Here is an 18,480-nt window from a genome sequence, read left to right on the forward strand (position 1 = left end):
CAGCCACAGATTTCACAAACAGCACTGAGCAGTTTGTATTCAGCAGCGTTGAGGATGCAGCTCTAGATGTGATTTACCTTAGCTGTTTAACTTACTCTATAGATTTGGTTGACAGATGATTGGAATAAATATAGAGGGCTTGCCAGATCACCGCTGCACTCATTCCACTGTTGACTTCTAGCCTTGCCTTAAGAATTTAGTCGCTGCTGTCAGTCCCCTGCTGAAAGGGAGCAGAAGCACTGAGTCAGTACAGAACAGGCAGCTAATTTATGTACTTAAAAGCTTTGCCTCTTCCCCCCTGCCACCTTGAAGTTCTGTGTGGTCCCCTTGTTCCCACAAGGGCTGAGAATAAGGGGCTTTTAACAGACAGCCTCATCAGTTTATAACCCTCATCTCTTTACAGTGTGCACTGTAGTCATGGCTGATTAAGGGAACAGACCGATGCTGATGAAATGATTATTCTCATTCTGAATGCTACTTGGGTTTAAACAGCAGCATAGAAAAATGATTACTGCATTACATCACTAACCCAGATATCTGCATCATGTAATCATGCAGCAGTAGAGTTGAGATTGTGTGGGGTGTTAGGTCAGCTGTTATTGTGGAGGAGCAACGATCTGAGCATTATATGCACAACAGCACCAAAACTTTTTCTTATGTGCGAATTGTAAAATTAACATTTTTATTACTTTTCCCGAACATCCAGGAATTCTGCTTTTACAGTGTAGGTACACACTGCCTTTGGAGCAACAAAAACACTGTGTAAAGTGTCACATTACAGGCTTATAGTATTATACACAAATGCAGCAAAAGGTTTTGGGTTTTTGGGGGGTACATTTTAGTTGCAGATGGATACTGTGTATGTATTCAGCCATTTAAATGTGAAATATGAATGTTCCCTTTACTCTGTAGGTGATCACAGACCTAGAGGAGCAGCTGACAACATTGACTCAGGAGAATGCAGAGCTTAACCGTCAGAACTTCTACCTGTCCAAGCAGCTGGATGAGGCCTCTGATGAGAGAGAAGATCGACTGCAGCTCAGCCAGGATGTGGACAGGCTGCGTCGGGAGGTGGCTGACCGTGAAATGCACCTTAACAACCAGAAACAGGTGCTGACTTCTGACGATGGTGTACAGTCCTAAAATGCAGATGGGTTTGTGAACCCTGAATAAAAACAGAAACTTAGTTACGAGAAAGCACATTGAACCTCTGCTATTAGCCCAGAGAGCTGTTTTAATCAGATTCAAGAGGCATAGCTCTTGTTAGGGTTTCACCTGGCTTAGGATGGGGCTTTAGAGGGCGACTACACAGGCCACTCACATGTCACCACATACAGTAATACATTACTTTTTGTTGTTATTTTCCACTACAGTAAACATTAATATCTATTATTCTTAAAAATAAAACCCTAATTTCAAAAAAGGTGTAAAATCTGAATAAAAATGCAACGATTTGCGATTCTCATAAACACATATTTCATTCACAGTGGGAACATGAAATGGTTTAAAATAACAAAATTTTACATTTTAAGAAAAATAATCACTCATTATGAATTTGATAGCAGAATGCATACATAAACACTGGGTCAGGAGGCATGTTTATCACTGTGTGGCATTCCCTCTTCTTTTAACATTCGTCTGTAAATTACTGCGAGCAGCTGCTGGACTTTTGAATGAGGAAACTCATCCAACTGTTGTGTTATGTAGGATCCTTTGCTCAGCAGTCCTGGGTCTACTTTGTTGTATTGTTTGTTTCTTGAGCCCCAAATCTTTTCAAACCTGTATACAGCTTTTAGCACTGATGGTGCCTTTCCAGATGTCCAAAGATAGGCAGTGATGCCCCCCCATAAAAAGCTGAATGGTCCCTCTCCTCTTAAATCTAGTTGATGTGGCGTCCATATTTTCCAAAAAGAATTTAAAAGCTGGATTTGTCTCACCACAGAACAGCGTTCCACTTTGCCTCAGTCTATTTTAAATGAGCTTTGGACCAGAAAAGATTACATTTGTGGAAGTGTTTCAGAATCATGTCTTTTTTTAATGGTAAATGGACTCATTCTTATATAGCACTTTTCTACTCAATCTGAGCACTTCCGTAAGGCCTTTTCCCCCAAGCGCTTCCTATCTAACGTTCACATACATTTATACTCTGATGGACGCATCTGAGAGCAACATGGGGTTAGCATCTTGCCGAAGGATATATGCAGACTGGGCTCAAACCACCAACCTTCTGGTTAGTAGGTGATCTGCTCTACCACCTGAGCTACAGCCACCCCTAATGCTGTCCCTTGTGAGGGCCCAGAGATCGCAGGCATCCAATATTAATTTTTGGCCTTGTCCTTTGTCCTCAGAGGTTGCTTCATATTCTAAGAATCTTTTGATGATATTATGTGCTGCAGATTTTTCAGGAGAAATTGCTGCATAGCTTTTTGCAGATTGGTGTCTCTAAGATGATCTTTTTCGTACCCAGTTTTGTTTTGACCTGTTGCTAATTAACCTAAATAGTTGCAAAATGTTTAATTTTAGTACCACTTACATTTTTTTCAATGTTTTATTGCCCCCATCTCAACTTTGAAATAGCTGTTTCCATCAAATTAAAAATGAGCTATGATCTTTCATGAACTAGTAAAACGTCTCAGTTTAAACATTTGATATATTTTCTGTGTTCTGTTGTGAATGAAATCACAGTATGCTGTTTTCATTTACATTTTACACAGACTGGATCTTCCCTTGGTGCTGGCAAAATTGTTATATGCAGGAACAACCCAGCTGGTATTTTTTATTACTTACCAGCAGATTTATTAGCTTCTGATACTGAATTTCCTGCTCAAAAGAAAAAGTCAGGCAGGTTCAAATCAAATAACTGTTTACTAAGCTCGGGCAAGGTCAGTAATAGGAAGTCTGTCAGAGAAGGCATGAGCATCAGATGAAGAGCAGCAAGCAAAACTACATGTACAGACAGGAACACTGTATTAAGCACAGGGAACACTACACAACAATAACATGACAACCAGATGTGAAATAAAAATAGATTTTACTGCAAAGCAAGAGCACGAATCAGATAAGTGAGAAAGAAAAACATAAGCAAAACTCAGATAAAGTGTGAAGTCTGAATTCATTCTCCATATCATTTTGCACGGGTGGGCAGTCATTCAGCAAATAAACACATAAAGAGTTGACATCTGAACCCAGCATTTAGATTCGGTCACAGTGCTTACCACTCCGCCAACATGCCACCGCTTTTGTGTAGCAGTTGTCAAGTTTCTGCATGAAAGTTGAAGTCTGTGAGAAAACATCATTTTCTGTTTTCTAAGACAGTTGTATTCCTTCCTCTTATTCAAGTTTCTTCACCCTGCCCACTTCCCACTCACAGGCAGACAGGAGCTTTTCACTTACACTCACATTATTTGATATCTCCACAACACCTGTGACAGGTGACCTAGACATCTCTCCCAGCTCCGAGAGTGCCAAGTGTAAATCAGGCAGCCGAAACACTGGAATAATTTTATTATTGTTATGCGTCGTATTCTCAACGCAGTGAGAAAGAGAGATGGAGAGAAAGAGAGAGAGAGAGGAGGCTGTGTGATGGTGTGTTGCCCCTGTGGGAGGATTTGTGTGTGGGTGTCCAGTAGCGCTCTCAGTCCTGCTGGTTGTGTAACCACCGATGGAAGTCATAGACGAGGGATGGGGTGGTGTGTGGGAGGGATGTGTCATCCCCATCACTCCCAGGTCGTGTCAGCTGTGGAAGCATTGGACTTCAGAGGGCCGTGGTGTTGCTGCAGCACCGGCAGAGGCTATATTTGCCTCCCCATGCTTTGTCTAAAGGAGTCTGTTGTAAGACATTAAACATGGAGCTTTGTGTAGGCCTGGTGAAAAATATAGGAAAACATTCCGAGGCATGAAAATAACTCCACTCAAAAGAAGGTTCAAATAGTCATTTACATGGAACGTTAGTTGTCAGACTTCATGTATATTATTTAAACAGTTTGTGAACCCCTGGCTCTAGCATTGTGATTTCTTTTTAACAGATTGTGAATGACAATGCCATGAAAACATTTTTACTTTTTGACTTCTTAGTTTTTGCATATTTGTTACACCTACATTTTTCAGATCATCAAACAGTTTTCGATACCCAGTGCCCGATGGGTGACGTGATACCCATGTTTGTGAATATGATAACTCAAGAACAAGGCAAATTACGATTTTCAAATTGATACCGTTGGTGCACCTACTCTGATAAGTTTGAATCTCAGTAATTTTGACCTCAAGGTCAGGCTTAATCTTTTATGAAAATCACCTAAGATATTCACATTTATACGATAAGTGCATCTGCTCAGAGACTGGGGGGTACCAAAGGCAGCCACCAGTATTTATTTATTTTTTTTGGACAATTAGATATAAAATGCTGTTTAAATTATAAATTCATTTTTAAGGGAAAAAAGCTCTCTAACCTTCCTGTTCCAATGTGAAAAAGTAATTAATAACTTAATATAACTGGATGTGCCACCCTTGAGAGCAAAAACTACAATCAAGTGTTTGTTATTCCTGGATTTCACATCGCTGTGGATGAATTTTGGCCCACTCTTCTTTGCAGCATTTAATTTTAATTCAGCCACATGGGAGGATTTTTCATCATGAAAGGCCTGTTTAAGATCGCCCTAAATGATGTCAATCTGATTAATGTCTGGACTTTGATTAGGCCAATCTAAAGCCTTCATTTAGTTTTGGGTTTTGAGTCATTCAGGAGGTGGACTTGCTGGTGTGCTTCGGATCATTGTCCTGCTACATGAACCAAGTGTGCTTGAGGTTCAGTGTATGAACTGATGGCCATTCATTCTCCATCAGACTTTTATGGTAGAGAGCAGCATTCATGCTTCTGCTCTTTACTGTAATTGAATACAGACCTGGATGGAGTATTTAATTACGACCGTACAGGTCCTAAAGCAGCAAAACAGCCCCAGACTATCACACTACCACCACCAGGAGGTAGTGTAGGAGTGATGTTCTGTGAAATGCTCTGTTATTTTTATGCCAGAGTCAAACCTTCCTAAAAAGATCAACTTTTGTCTCATAAGTCAAAAAGTTTTAGGGATCATCACATGTTTTAGGCAAATGTGAGACGAGCGTTTGTGTCCTGTTTGGTCAGAAGTGGTTTTCTCTGTGGAACGCTCCCATGCATACTTTGCTGAACCTTAACTGAAGCGAGTGAGACCTGCTGTTCTTTAGCTATGGTGTTTGGATCTTTTGTGACCTCCTGGATGAGAATAGCTCTCACAGTGGTTCACTGGAGTCCTAACGCATTAGAAAGGCTTTGTAAACCTTTCTAAGCTGACAGATTTCAGTTACTTTGTTTGACTTTAAGTGATTTCTTGATTCAACAGCTCTGGCAGTAATCAGACCTGGGTGGGGCTACTGAAATTGAATGCAGCTGTCCAACAAATGTGATTAGTCACAGTTAATTCATGATTTAACAGGGAGGGGCAATTACTTTCTCCAGGTAGGATTGGACAGTCTTTTTTTCCCCATAGTAAATGAATTCGGCATTTAAAACCCTGACTTGGTATTTTCTTGGGTTATTTTTGTCTGGCATTGAAATTTGTTTGAGAATCTGAAACATTTAAATGTGACGAATATGTAAGAAAAACAAGAAATCAGGAAACGGACAAATACTTTTTAGCACCGGTCCCCAACCTTTTTTGCGCCACGAACTGGTTTATGTCTGACAATATTTTCACGTACCGGCCTTTAAGGTGTCGCGGATAAATACAACAAAATAAAACCAGTACTGGTACCAAAAAAAAGAAGATTTATTCATAACACACGGGAAAAGACCCAGGGAAACCGAGTTAATGATAAAAACGATTAAAAAATAACAATAAAAACCCTGAAAACCATAAATTTCACACCTGAGCCTCAACTCTGGCGGCTCGGTACCAGTTCGTGGCCTGGGGGGTTGGGGACTGCTGCTTTATAGCATTTTACAGTATAGTAAAACCATAGCTTGGGAATTTAAATGGCACCAGCTCACTTCCAGTTTCGCATTCTTACTAGAGTTGCTTTCCCACAGTCCTACAGTTTAAACAATCTTTATTTATCTTAAACTGAGTCTTGGTGCATCCACTCTGTTAATTGATTAATTCTTAAACAAGCCATTTTGACTCTTGTCAACTTTCTTCTGATTGGCAGCCTCTTGTAAACAGAAGGTTTGAACAGTGGGTGGGCGTGGCTTCTGGTTTCAAAAAAACAGAACTGTGTGCCTGGGGTGAACATTTTAAAGATGTGCCCTCTTGACGACCTCAAACAGATCAAAAACAGTCTGAAACATTCTCATCTGTTCACCAGAATCTTGAGACTCTGAAGACCACGTGTACCATGCTGGAGGAACAGGTCATGGAGCTGGAGACTATGAATGATGAACTGCTGGAGAAGGAGAGACAGTGGGATGCCTGGAGGGCAACACTGGAGGAGGAGAAGAACCAGGCTGAGCGGAGGACCAGAGAGATCCAGAGACTCTTAGACACTGAAAAACAGAATAGGTGACCACCACAAGATGTATCACTGTGACTGTGGGTGTTAACTAATGAATCCTAAATAGCCAAAATGTTTTCCTCAATGTTCTGTTTCTATTTTGCTTGTAATTTTCTTGCTACTATGAAAACAGTCTACAGCACATTAACTTATATTCAGTGCACCTATAGTTGCCTCAAAGAAACATTAGTATATTTATTTCTGCACATTGCAATAGTCCAGTTATGTAATCTTGCCACAAGACCTTTAAGAAGGCTTATGAGTTTCTTATTTCATCAGCAGAGAAAACTATTTTTGCTCTAAATGTTTCTCTTGCTATCAGTGTTGGATAAAGCTCCCTTCGCCTACACGCACTGGATTCGACAGGCTTTGCCGTATTGTCTAGGGTCTGTCAAAGCAGGAATTCTAGGTAAAATATGAAATGATTTTCTGAGTTGCCTGGAACAGTGGAAAGTGATGAAAATTAGGTAAACTTTAAAGCATTCAAAAACTGAAATTACATTTTTAGTGGTGTGTTTTTCTCTATCCAGAACCACACGACTTTACCCCAAACAAACCATCGAGTGAAACAGCAATATGAACGTTACGAAATACTTTAGTCAGTTTGATTCAAATTATGTGTGTGCGTGTTTCAAAGAGCCTGTAAACACATAATAGATGAACTTGAAGAGCATGCACTTGAAGGCTGAAAAATAACTGGCACTAACTTTTCTCTGATCTAGGCTCCGTGCAGAGCAGCGCAGCACCGAGTCTCGGCAGGCTGTGGAACAGGCAGTTAAAGAGCACAAAGCTGAGATCCTGGCCCTGCAGCAGGCCCTCAAAGACCAGAAACTCAAAGCCGAGAGCCTTGCAGACACTGTACGCATTTTCACACTCCTGAATAACATCTGTTAAGTTTTGTGTAGTTAGCAGATGTCGCAGCAAACTCTTCCTTTTCATTCCTCAGCTGAACGATCTGGAGAAGAAGCATGCCATGCTGGAGATGAATGCCCGCAGTTTGCAGCAAAAACTGGAGAGTGAGAGGGAGCTGAAGCAGAGGCTGCTGGAAGAGGCACAGTGTTTCATTATTTTCACAGAGCCACTGATCTGATCATTTTATTACACTTTTATTACAGACATATGGTCAAAAACGGAAAATAAGTCGGTTCTATTTTTCAGAAATTCTTAGCAGTAATAATAATAATAAACCTTTCTGTATGAAACCACGCTGAAAGGTTTAGCGATCAGTAAAAGCAATCAGTTGTAAGAAGTGTGTGTGGCTTAGTAAAGACATTCAGAGGGTGATGTAAAGGTGCTTTACCTCTACAGCAAGAGAAGCTGCAACAGCAGATGGATGCCCAGAAGACCCACATATTTCGTCTGACCCAGGGGCTGCAGGACGCTTTGGACCAGACTGACCTGTTGAAAACTGAAAGGACTGACCTGGAATACCAGCTGGAGAACATCCAGGTGCTGCTACACACATACATGCACACGCCTACTAAAGAGAAATGAAAAAAAACCACACATGTAGGAACCATGTGAGTTTTAAATCACTGCAGGTACATGTACGTTGCTGGACAGTCTTGTTTCTCCCCCACTGTTCTGAGCCACACGTATGTGCACACACACTATTTGTTTTACCGCGCAGCACACAACTCCCTCCTCTACTTTCTGTCTCTGTCAACCTCTCTGTATGAAATGAAGTACTTGAGGAGAAATTCATGGCAGTAGTGATGTTCACTTAGCTCCACCTGCAGGCTGTATACTCTCATGAGAAGGTGAAAATGGAGGGAACCATTACCCAGCAGACTAAGCTCATAGACTTCCTCCAGGCCCAGGCACACGGTGGCTCCAAGAAGAAAAAGGTCAGATGGGATTAAATCTCTCTCTCTCTCTCTCTCTCTCTCTCTCTCTCTCTCTCTCTCTCTCTCTCTCTCTCTCTCTCTCTCTCTATATATATATATACAATAATAATTTCTTATCTTTCTATTTCTTTTTGTTCATTTCTGGGCTCATTTCTTGTGTTTCTCCCTGTTTGTGTTTGCTTGTGTGTGTCTCAGGGTCTCTTTGGACGTCGTCGGGAGGACCTGTTGGCCGCCATGGCTGCTCAGGCTCAGGCTCAGGGTCAGACTCAGACTCAAGGCCAGGCTTCCCCTGTGCCTGCCATCCAGCCTGTGCCTCTGCAGTACAGCGACATGAAGGCAGCTCTAGACAAAGAACGTTCTCGTTGCACAGAGTTAGAAGATGCTCTGCAGAAAATGAGAGCAGAACTGCGAGCACTGAGAGAAGAAGGTGAGACTGTCCTGCACCAATCTGTGGACTCCAATTTACACTCTGTTGTTCATTTATAATCATCAGTAGAAACTTGAACTAAGAATTTTTTTAAATTTTACTCAAAACAAAATACTCAAAGTTAGTCTTTCCAACCCAGCTCTGCAGTATAAGGACCACGGAAGTTCTACAAACCCAGCCACAGCTCGGCAACAGATAATTATGTCTGCCATGGTGAAGTCTCCTGAGCACCAGCAGGGCCCCACCAGCCTTGCACCCTCCAACTCTGGACGGAGGAAGGACACTCCCACACCCGAGGGTAAGGGAAGGGTGATTTTCATAGTAGCTCAGTGTGTTATTTTAATCCAATGGCACAAACATGCAGGCTCACAGGAGATGCATAGAGGAGAGTGAGGTAAGATGAGCCGGCAGGTTTGTTATCTCATTTAGGCAACCATTCATAATTTTTGTCATGTGACTTTTTCTTCTTTTTTACCTTGCTGTGTAAGGAAGAATTATTTAAGAAGACGTGTAAAAAGCTCAAGTCAAAGCCTTTTTTGGCAGCTCAGTTTATTAAGTTCAATCAGATGTACTGTGTAGAAACATGTGAAGGAGTCAGTAAAGTGCTGTAGTTTACTCTAGTATAAGTCTGATAAACACTGTGGTTGTGGTGTAACATGGGAAAGAGCCTTTGTGGTAAGCTGTGCTTACATCAAGTGAGATATTTGAGGTTTAAACTCGTTTCCATCATACCAGTGAGCAGATATTATTGTTCTCATTTTAGACGCGCTGTAGCCCGAGCGCTATCATGCAGCATAATTACAGAAGAGAAAGAAACACAGGTCCCCTGCACCGCTATTCTTCAAACCTAGACCTCTGTATGAAGTATCTGCAGAAGTATACAGTATTGCATGCAGCGAGATTCTGAGCTCCTAGTGCTTTCTCTTGTTTGCTATTTTGAATAATGGTCACAGGTGCAGTGGTTAGCACTGTCGCCTCACAGCAAGAAAGGACTTGATTTGGGCCCCCATGCATGGAGCCCGCATGTTCTCCTTGTGTCTGTGTGGGTTTCCTCTGAGCAATCTGTTGTCCTCCTACAGTCCAAAGACATGCCGTATACTTTAACTGGTAATTTTAATTGGATGTAGAAGTATATAGAATAAAGCACTGTATAAATGTGTCTTGTTGTCACATTGATACAGTTCAGGCAGTTTTCTTCATCTCTCAGAACTGTGGACAAGTTGTACTAGTATTTATTTCATGATCACCAATAATAGGAGTAGAATTGGGGATTATTTAATTACTAGTTTTTTGTAATTATATTTTTCAGACAGCTGTTAAATCTTCTTACAGTCACACTAGATCAATTTTTGGGGGTTGACTTGATCCCAAAGACGGTTTTTTGGTTGTCTATTTAAGTGAGGCACAACTGATAGGTATCATATGACTTGAGTGCAAAATGGCTTATCTCTTAGCTGACTCTCCTCTACTGCCTCTGCAGCACACACCTCACATTCAAAGGTTGATTTTTGAAGCTCTTACTGTCCTCTTCTTTCACACACCTTTCAGAGGGAAGGAGGGTCACTTTTGAAAGTAAGTCATCCAAATTCATGGTTTCTGCAGCTTGGTCTCTTATCTCTCCTCTACTTTGCTACATCCACATCTTTGACAGGCCAGATTTTAAAAGCTCTGCACTTTTACAGTATAAAATGTCAGATCCAAACAGGTTTGTCAGATGAGGCTGAAGAACCTTCAGTGCAGAGCTTTAGAAATCTGAAGCATTTTATCTTGGTTGCTGAAGCGTGTGATTTGCAGAACCCTTCTACTTTATTTAACTCACTTTATTTCCACCTCAAATTCACATCATATACACAAATGTACCATATTAAAAATTCTGCAATGCAAAAACCGCTGTATGCACTTTAAACCCACACTCTGATCTAAAGGTATTATCTAGCCATTTTGTTAGTCAAGGTTACAACAAGAAAAGAAAAGTCTCATATCTACGTTTTATGTCATAGTGACCTGGTAGTCAAAAACAGAAACAACAGAAGCAAGAAAGGAAAGAAAGAAAAAGATGTACAGCTGTCAGTTACAATAGCAAATCTGATGGACACAAACAGCTTTGAGGCCTTGGGGAACAGACACAAGATCCCTGAGAGCGTCCTGTGTCAGATCCTTTGGGTTCTCTCTGGGATGCCGGATGAGATAACTGTGAATCTGACTTGTTCAGCACCTTTGGCTCATTGTTGTGTTCCTCAAGCTGTTCCTAAACAACTTTGCAGTCTGGGGGAAGGCCATTGCTGTCAGTGGGTGCCATTGCCAATGGGCAGGTGTATTTCGTTTGTAACAGCGCTTACCTTGGAGGTTTAACATCCGCATGAATGCCAGCTGCACAGCAGTTTGGACACTAATGTATGTGTTTCATGCAAGAGGACTAAAGAAGATGACCAAGTTATTATGATTTATTTTAAGTTGCTAGCTCTAATCATTAATAAGTGTAAAATGTACAGATTTTCAAAGTGCTTTTAAGAACTCATTAATATAGATCAAAATCAAAAAGTGAAGTGATGCAGTTAAAATAAAAAGAACATAAATGCTGAACAGTGTGAACGGTATTACAAGTAAAATAAATAAACACGGAAATAAATAAGTCCATAAAGAAGTGATAAGAAGATAAAAACTTTGATCAGTTTTCTGTAAATGTACGTTTGTAATGTAATCTAGATGTAAATGAAAGGTGAGTTTGCGAACGTCAGCTCCTTTGTTAGAGAACAGTTAAGGGCTCTGATCAGAGGAACAACCCAGCAGCTCGGTTCCTAGGGTCTGACTGTAAATTTATAACACAGGTAAAAGCGTGGCACAAGTTTAAAATCAGCTGAAATAGCTGAATAAAATAGTTAGTATACAGTAGCAAAACTGAGAGTGATATAGTGTTGTCTCTTTGATTTTGTTAAAAGCCTGGCAGCTGAGTTTAGGACAGACTGGAGGCGGGGGGAAAAGACCAAGGCTTTACATTTTACTTAAGTCCAATTAGACTGTAATTTGCCTCCATTCCCCTGCTATTACAATAAAGGTCTAAACAACAGGCCCAGCACTATGTGATGCTAGGATTTCGGAGCTTATACGCATCTATTAGTGAGATATGGCTCTATTGATTATTCCATTCTACTATGATTTACTCACTGATTTGGTCTCTTTCATACTTTTCTCATGCAATATCACATTAAGGTAGTTTTGTATGAGAAAAATACAAACGGGGCCATATTCATCAGTAACTTAACAACAATATTCAATGCGTACATGAAATAAAGTGCTCACGTTTTTCTTTCTTTCCATGTTGGTTGTACACACAAGATTTGTAAATTTCATACTGATTGACATTATTATATCAATAAGCGTGATCGTTTTGGTTGCCATAATCATGACGTGAAATTTTTCAACCATCTTTAATGCAGAATGCAGTTCGCTGATGCTGACTGGATAATGCCTTTATAATGCTGCAGTGTGTGGGCACAAGCAGAGGGACTGACAAAATGAAGAATCTGTTTCAAGCATTTCCGTCTTCAGAGTACTTGCATTAATGCATTTTGCCAAACATGTACCACTCCTTTTGGAAAGCTTTTGTTTGTTTTTTTGTTGAACTGATCTCATAGATGGTATGGCATGATGCACTGAGGTTTTAAAGCGATGGATGTACCTGACAGAGTAAGACATGCTGGCGCTGCCTGCCCTGACTGTGTTCCCTGCTGACTGTATTCAGAGTATAGCCGTCGCTTGAAGGACAGTCAGAGAGACAGAGAGAGGGAGAGAGAGAGGGTGATGCACCACAACACGCCTCACCGCTTCACAGTGGGACTCAACATGAGAGCTGCCAAGTGTACCGTGTGCCTGGATACTGTGCACTTTGGTCGCCAGGCAGCTACCTGTCTTGGTAAGTTACAATTGTGCTCACAAGGACTATCAACTAGACAGTGATGTATACCTTCACATGAACCATATTTTAACTTCTTGCTATATTACATTTTTTCCAGTTGTTTACACACATTTTCTGAAAGCATGCCTCATATTGTCAGAACTCTACACACAAATCAAAAAACACACACGCAATGTGCAAAACCCTTCAATTCTCCTGCAAAATGAAAATTTACATTCAAAACAATGTAAATGGAATTTTGTTTTCAAATGACACATGAATAGACATTTATAAGAACCAGTTGAACACTGATGTGCTTAAAGTCATCATAATGACTTACTCTAAGCCTTTTGCTTAGTGTTGCACTTACAGACACTACATACAACATACAACAACAAACTTCTAGTAACATTCCTGATTGGTCCTGGATGGTGTGTCTTCCACCATACGCTCCCTTTTTTTACTGCAGTTCTTTTTTTTGTTAAAATGTGAGTACAAGAATAAATGAATGAATAGAAAAATATTATTTTCCTGCTATCTCACAGTGTTTTGTATTTATTTCTGTAGTGTGTAATAGTGGCTAAGTTGTGTTTGCACATTGGCTGGTTTTGTGTGGCTTTTGACATTAGTGGTTGATTCTGAGTAAAGTTCAAATAGTTTTGGGTCAAATGTTTGGTTTTGCAAGACAATTTAAAGGTTATGTGAGTGTAGCTTGAATTTTACAGTTTGTGTTTAGTGTTTTGACACAAAGAGATGAGATTTTAGCAAATGTGTTTTAGCAATTCAGAAAAACTCTATAAAGCTCTGATTTCTTTTCTTTTTTTTCATTTATGTTTTATTGGTTTTCTTGTTTATACAACATATATAACAATACAACTTAATCACAGTGGGGGGAAAGAAAAGGAAAAAAACAAAACAAACAAACAAAAACAAAACAAAACACAAACAAACCAGAGAATACAACGAGATTATACAAAATCGGGCCTCCCATTTTGTACATAGTTCAACCATTTCCACCAGTATTCGTCAAATGAGTCCGCCTGCAACTTTAGCCTAAAAGTTATTCTTTCCATAACAAAAATAGTATATATCACATCAATCCACTCATTTATAGTAGGAGTATCCTCATTAAGCCAACGGCGGGTTATGGCCTTTTTGGAAGCTCCCTGAACAGCACACTGAACAAATATTTATCCGGTTTACGTAGATTAAGACTCTCTAAGTTACCTAGATACAATACTGCAAAATGAAATTGGAAGATTGTTTCCAGGACCTTATGTATTTCCTTCAAAAATGGAGCCACACGAGGACATTCCCAAAAGATGTGGAAATGATTTGCTGCTGCATGTCCACACTGCCTCCAGCATGTTGTCCTATGGGAATAATTGGATTTTTGAGCCGGGGTATTAAAATAACGAATTACATTCTTCCAACTGAATTCCCTCCACGAGGGGGAGTTTGTTACCGACCACTGCTGCCTACAGATCCCATCCCATTCCTCTCCTGTTAGGGATAGATTACCCTCTGTTTCCCATCTTGCTTTAACATATCTTGTATCATGACCCCTTAGGTTGGTCACTGAACGATATAATTTGGAAATAATTTTTTGATAGGGTGCATCTCTATATGCGTTCTCGAATATGTAAATAATTTCTTCATTCCCAGTCGATAACTGGGAATGTCTTAGCTTTTTATTCAAGAAGTCCCTCAGTTGCAAATATCTTAAAAAGTCTTGATTTTGCAACCCAAACCTATTCTTAAGGTCCTGGAAACTCATCACTTTTCCGTCTTTCAACAAGGTACTGTATGTGGTGAGACCTTTATTAGCCCATGTTTTAAATGTTGAGTTGATCTTACGAGGCAAAAATTCTGGGTCATATGCAAACCACCTAAGAAGTCCGGCCCTCTGATTTAATTGATACTTTTTAAGTAATCTTTTCCATGTCTTTATTGAGCGTACTATCCAAGGGTTGCCCGGGTCTCCCAGGAGACGTAACTCTGAGGGATCTCCTATCAGTGCCCCGCCGACAGGGAAGTTACCTCCCAAGGAAAATTCCACTTCCTTCCATCTTGAACAATATCCAGGTTTACACCAGCCCACCAGAGTCCTTATTTGGATTGCCCTATAATAGTCATGTAGGCAAGGGAGGCCTAGTCCTCTATCCTTGGGAAGCTGAAGTGTTTTAAGCTTAACACTTGGCTTTTTACCCGCCCATATAAATCTAGAGAGGATCCTATCCCATTCTGCAAAGTATCTATCAGGGCTTTCTATAGAAACAGACTGGAACAAAAAGCTCTGATTTCTTAATTGCAATTATGTGTGAAAGGTGTTTAGCAATGTGGTGAGTTAGTATGCAAAGTAGGGCAACTGAGTTTACAATTTTGAAAAGTGCAACACTAAACAAAAAAGGCTGACTGGAGAAGAAGTGGTCATAGTGTTTTACATTAAGCACATCAGTGTTTAACTGGTTCTTATAAATGTCTATTCATGTGATGGTTTGTGTGTGTCATTTGAAAACAAAACGCCATTTTGACAAGAAATTACATTGTTTTGAATGTAGAGTTTCATTTTGCAGGAGAATTGAAGGGTTTTGCCCGTTGTGTGTGTTTTTTTGATTTGTGTGTAGAGTTCTGACAATATGAGGGATGTTTTCAGGAAATGTGTGTAAACAACTGGGAAAAAATGTATGTTACTGTCTCTCCATCTTCTATTTGCCAGACTGAACCCTGATTCATCTTTCAAAATATATCTCATGGAGGTTTCCATGGAATCCATTTCAAACACTCTCTATAATAGATAATAGATAAGTAGTGATACAGAAAGACTTATGAAATAGTGTATTTACAGTATATGCACTCCAGATATATGTGCATTACAATATAGTCTACAGTACTGCAAGAGTACCATCTGTAACAACCTAGCCAACAGTAAGAGTAGGCCTATGGGCCTAGAATTGTACTGGAAGAGTCGCTGGTTACAGGTTACACTCGCACATACTGATATCGTAGATCTTTAAGTCTTGCAGAGGGTCTGATCACATCATTAGAAACATGTGTGTTCAGTTGCGAGTTGCTGTGTGTAAAAGATGACAGCTGTGTTGAAGTTGTGTTCACATTTTGCTGCCAGTGTTTACAGTTTTGCAACACACATGTGAAATGTGTTTAGTGACTAAGGATATGTTTAAGGTTTTGAAAAACAGAGTGTATGAGTTTTGCAAATTGTGTCTAAGTACCTGAACCGTGTTTAAGGTTTGGCCAAAAGACTGTTTGATGGCTTAGAGAATGGAGTTTAGTGTTTTACCAATTCAGAAAAACTGTGATAAGACCAAAGTTGACATTAGCCTTTCTGTCTGTGTTTTGAAGTTTTCCATTTTACAATGAAAGTCATCATTCTGGGTTTTATTAAGCTGAACACCCTGGTGACAGCTGCTTCTGCTGTTACCTAACACTCCTGATACCTTATGCCCTACAAAAATAACAGCATTTCATCTTTAAATCTTTACATCAGTGAACACATATACAAAATGTTCAGTCTTTGATGGTTTGCAGATGTTTAACAGTTAGCAAACACAAGCTTTTTTCACAAGAAAAGAGCATTTTTATGGACAGATAAACCTACTGTGCATTCTCCTTACACTGATAATGTTAATACTCTCTCCTTTTAGACTGGCGGTGTCAGTAGTGTCGCTCTGCTCTCTTTAACAATGTTCTTTCTCCTCAGAATGCCATGCATTGTGCCACCCGAAATGCTCCCCCTGCCTTCCAGCCACATGCGGGATGTCCAGTGACTGCTCCCTGCATCTGTCTGAGGGCCTGTGTCGAGATAAAAGCAGCGCTCCGGGCCAGCAGCTGAAAGAGGCCGGCGGACACATGCACTTGGAGGGCTGGATGAAACAGCCCAGGTTAGCTGTGGACACAGTGGTGTCTGACTCAATCTTTGCTCACTTGCATTATTATATATCAAGACCGTCCTACACATCACCTGCCGAAACAGCTGCACATAAATCTGCAGTTCTAATGTGCAGACTTCACACATACCCGTTTTTAAAGTGAGTTAAACCTCCAGCAGTGAGATGGAGATGAATGAGACACGATTTAACAAAATCTGACAAATTAGAGCATTATAGTGTCTGATAAATATCATCAACCTTATATTTTTAATATTAGTAGTAGTAAAAATAAAAATTTTCAAACTTTTTTTGCCTTTTTTTCTGTAATTCTCCAGTTCTCAGTTTCACTTTGTGTTACTGTGTATTTGGATTCTTCTTTATTGTTTTTTTAATGCCATGTTTACAAACAGTGATTTTATCTGAGCATCTGATCTTTTCATCCACATGTGTTACATTTCACAACGGTAGAGATTTACAAACAAGGAGTGTCTGTACAAACAGCTTTAAAAATTAAAAAAGGCAACAAGAGTGGGTACCTCACACAGGTTTTTATACACCTGGTCCCTGATGTTTCGTATGTACAGTCATGTGAAAAAGAAATGACACCCAAGACGGCAAAGTTCTCTCAGGACTCGCCTGGTCTTTAGCAGATCTTCTAGTTAAGTAAATACTAAATTAGGGGATTTACATATTGTATACGTCATTAACAAAAACGTAATAAATCAAACAATAGTTCAGCCAATATACAGAAACAGTGTGTGGAAAAACAAAGTCCACCTGTACTCAATTACGAGGGAACGTAGCAGCCAGCTGCTGCTAATCACATATATTGATTAATTGATGATCAACAAGTGAGAGCAACTCACATGCTCACGGCTGTAAAAGCAGAAGTTTTGGAACATTTGGGTGTGTGTTACAGTGTCAAGGAGGAAAGACATCAGTGATGATCTTAAAGAAGCAATCGTTAGTACCTGCCAATCTGGGAAGGGCCACAAGTTACATACATTTCCATACAATATGGAGTCTGTCATTCTACAGTGAGGGAGCTATATGCACCCATGTCCTCTAACTCAGCGGTCCCCAACCCCCGGGCCTCGGACCGGTACCGGTCCGTGAGTCGTTTGGTACCGGGCCGCGAGAGTTGAGGCTCAGGTGTGAAATGTATGGTTTTCAGGGTTTTTATCGGTTTTCAGCGTTATTTTGTTATCGTTTTTATCGTTAACTCGGTTTTCCTGGGTCTTTTCACGTGTGTTATGAATAAATCTTCTTTTTTTCGGTACCGGTACTAGTTTTATTTTGTTGTATTTATCCGCGCCACCTTAAAGGCCGGTCCGTGAAAATATTGTCGGGCATAAACCGGTCCGTGGCGCAAAAAAGGTTGGGGACCGCTGCTCTAACTGATCAGGTGGCCTGATGTTACTGAGAACAACTCCTCATAGGCCCTCACAATAATACTCCGTCTGGTAAAATCCACTCATTTGGTACTTGAGCCTGTTTGAACTAAACCATCATCTGTCTTCACAGTGGTATTGTTGTCGTCTTATGTTTTTGCAGGAATGGCAAACGAGGCCAGGGCTGGGAGAGGAAATATGTGGTCCTGGATGGGACTAAAATATCCATCTATGAGATAGAGCCCAGAGAAGGTGACATGTTTAGCTGTCTGGATTTTTAGATAGATGGAAAGTTATTAGAGTGGGCACCTGTGCTTATGAATCTCCTTATGTGTGTTGCTCAGACTCAGTGAAACCACTGGAGGAGTTTGATCTGTGTCTGTCAGATGGGGAGGTGGTGGTTCATGGAGCAGTGGGAGCATCTGAACTACCAAACACTGCCAAGTCAGGTAGATGTGAAGTGTACCAGGCAGCCTTTGTCTTCCCAATGTTGTTCAAAAGTCTG

General features: G+C 40.4%; 1 protein-coding gene across 8 annotated transcripts in view; it reads left to right on the top strand.

Moving 5' to 3' along the window:
* Positions 1-18,480, top strand: part of LOC134639532 (citron Rho-interacting kinase) — a 48,748-nt gene that overhangs the window by 21,763 nt on the left and 8,505 nt on the right. For 3 of the 8 annotated variants that reach the window (XM_063490784.1, XM_063490783.1, XM_063490787.1), the window contains exons 16-28: positions 913-1,110; positions 6,340-6,533; positions 7,248-7,383; positions 7,472-7,576; positions 7,834-7,974; positions 8,253-8,372; positions 8,568-8,799; positions 8,939-9,097; positions 10,348-10,371; positions 12,542-12,712; positions 16,416-16,596; positions 18,139-18,227; positions 18,320-18,424. In XM_063490784.1, the coding sequence (XP_063346854.1) occupies positions 913-1,110; positions 6,340-6,533; positions 7,248-7,383; positions 7,472-7,576; positions 7,834-7,974; positions 8,253-8,372; positions 8,568-8,799; positions 8,939-9,097; positions 10,348-10,371; positions 12,542-12,712; positions 16,416-16,596; positions 18,139-18,227; positions 18,320-18,424 (1,855 nt within the window). The remainder of the gene's footprint in view (positions 1-912; positions 1,111-6,339; positions 6,534-7,247; positions 7,384-7,471; positions 7,577-7,833; positions 7,975-8,252; positions 8,373-8,567; positions 8,800-8,938; positions 9,098-10,347; positions 10,372-12,541; positions 12,713-16,415; positions 16,597-18,138; positions 18,228-18,319; positions 18,425-18,480) is intronic. The other 5 variants (XM_063490785.1, XM_063490789.1, XM_063490786.1 and 2 more) reach the window with 3 other exon arrangements.

This window comes from Pelmatolapia mariae, linkage group LG12 (assembly GCF_036321145.2).
Source record: "Pelmatolapia mariae isolate MD_Pm_ZW linkage group LG12, Pm_UMD_F_2, whole genome shotgun sequence".
NCBI classification, from domain to species: domain Eukaryota; kingdom Metazoa; phylum Chordata; class Actinopteri; order Cichliformes; family Cichlidae; genus Pelmatolapia; species Pelmatolapia mariae.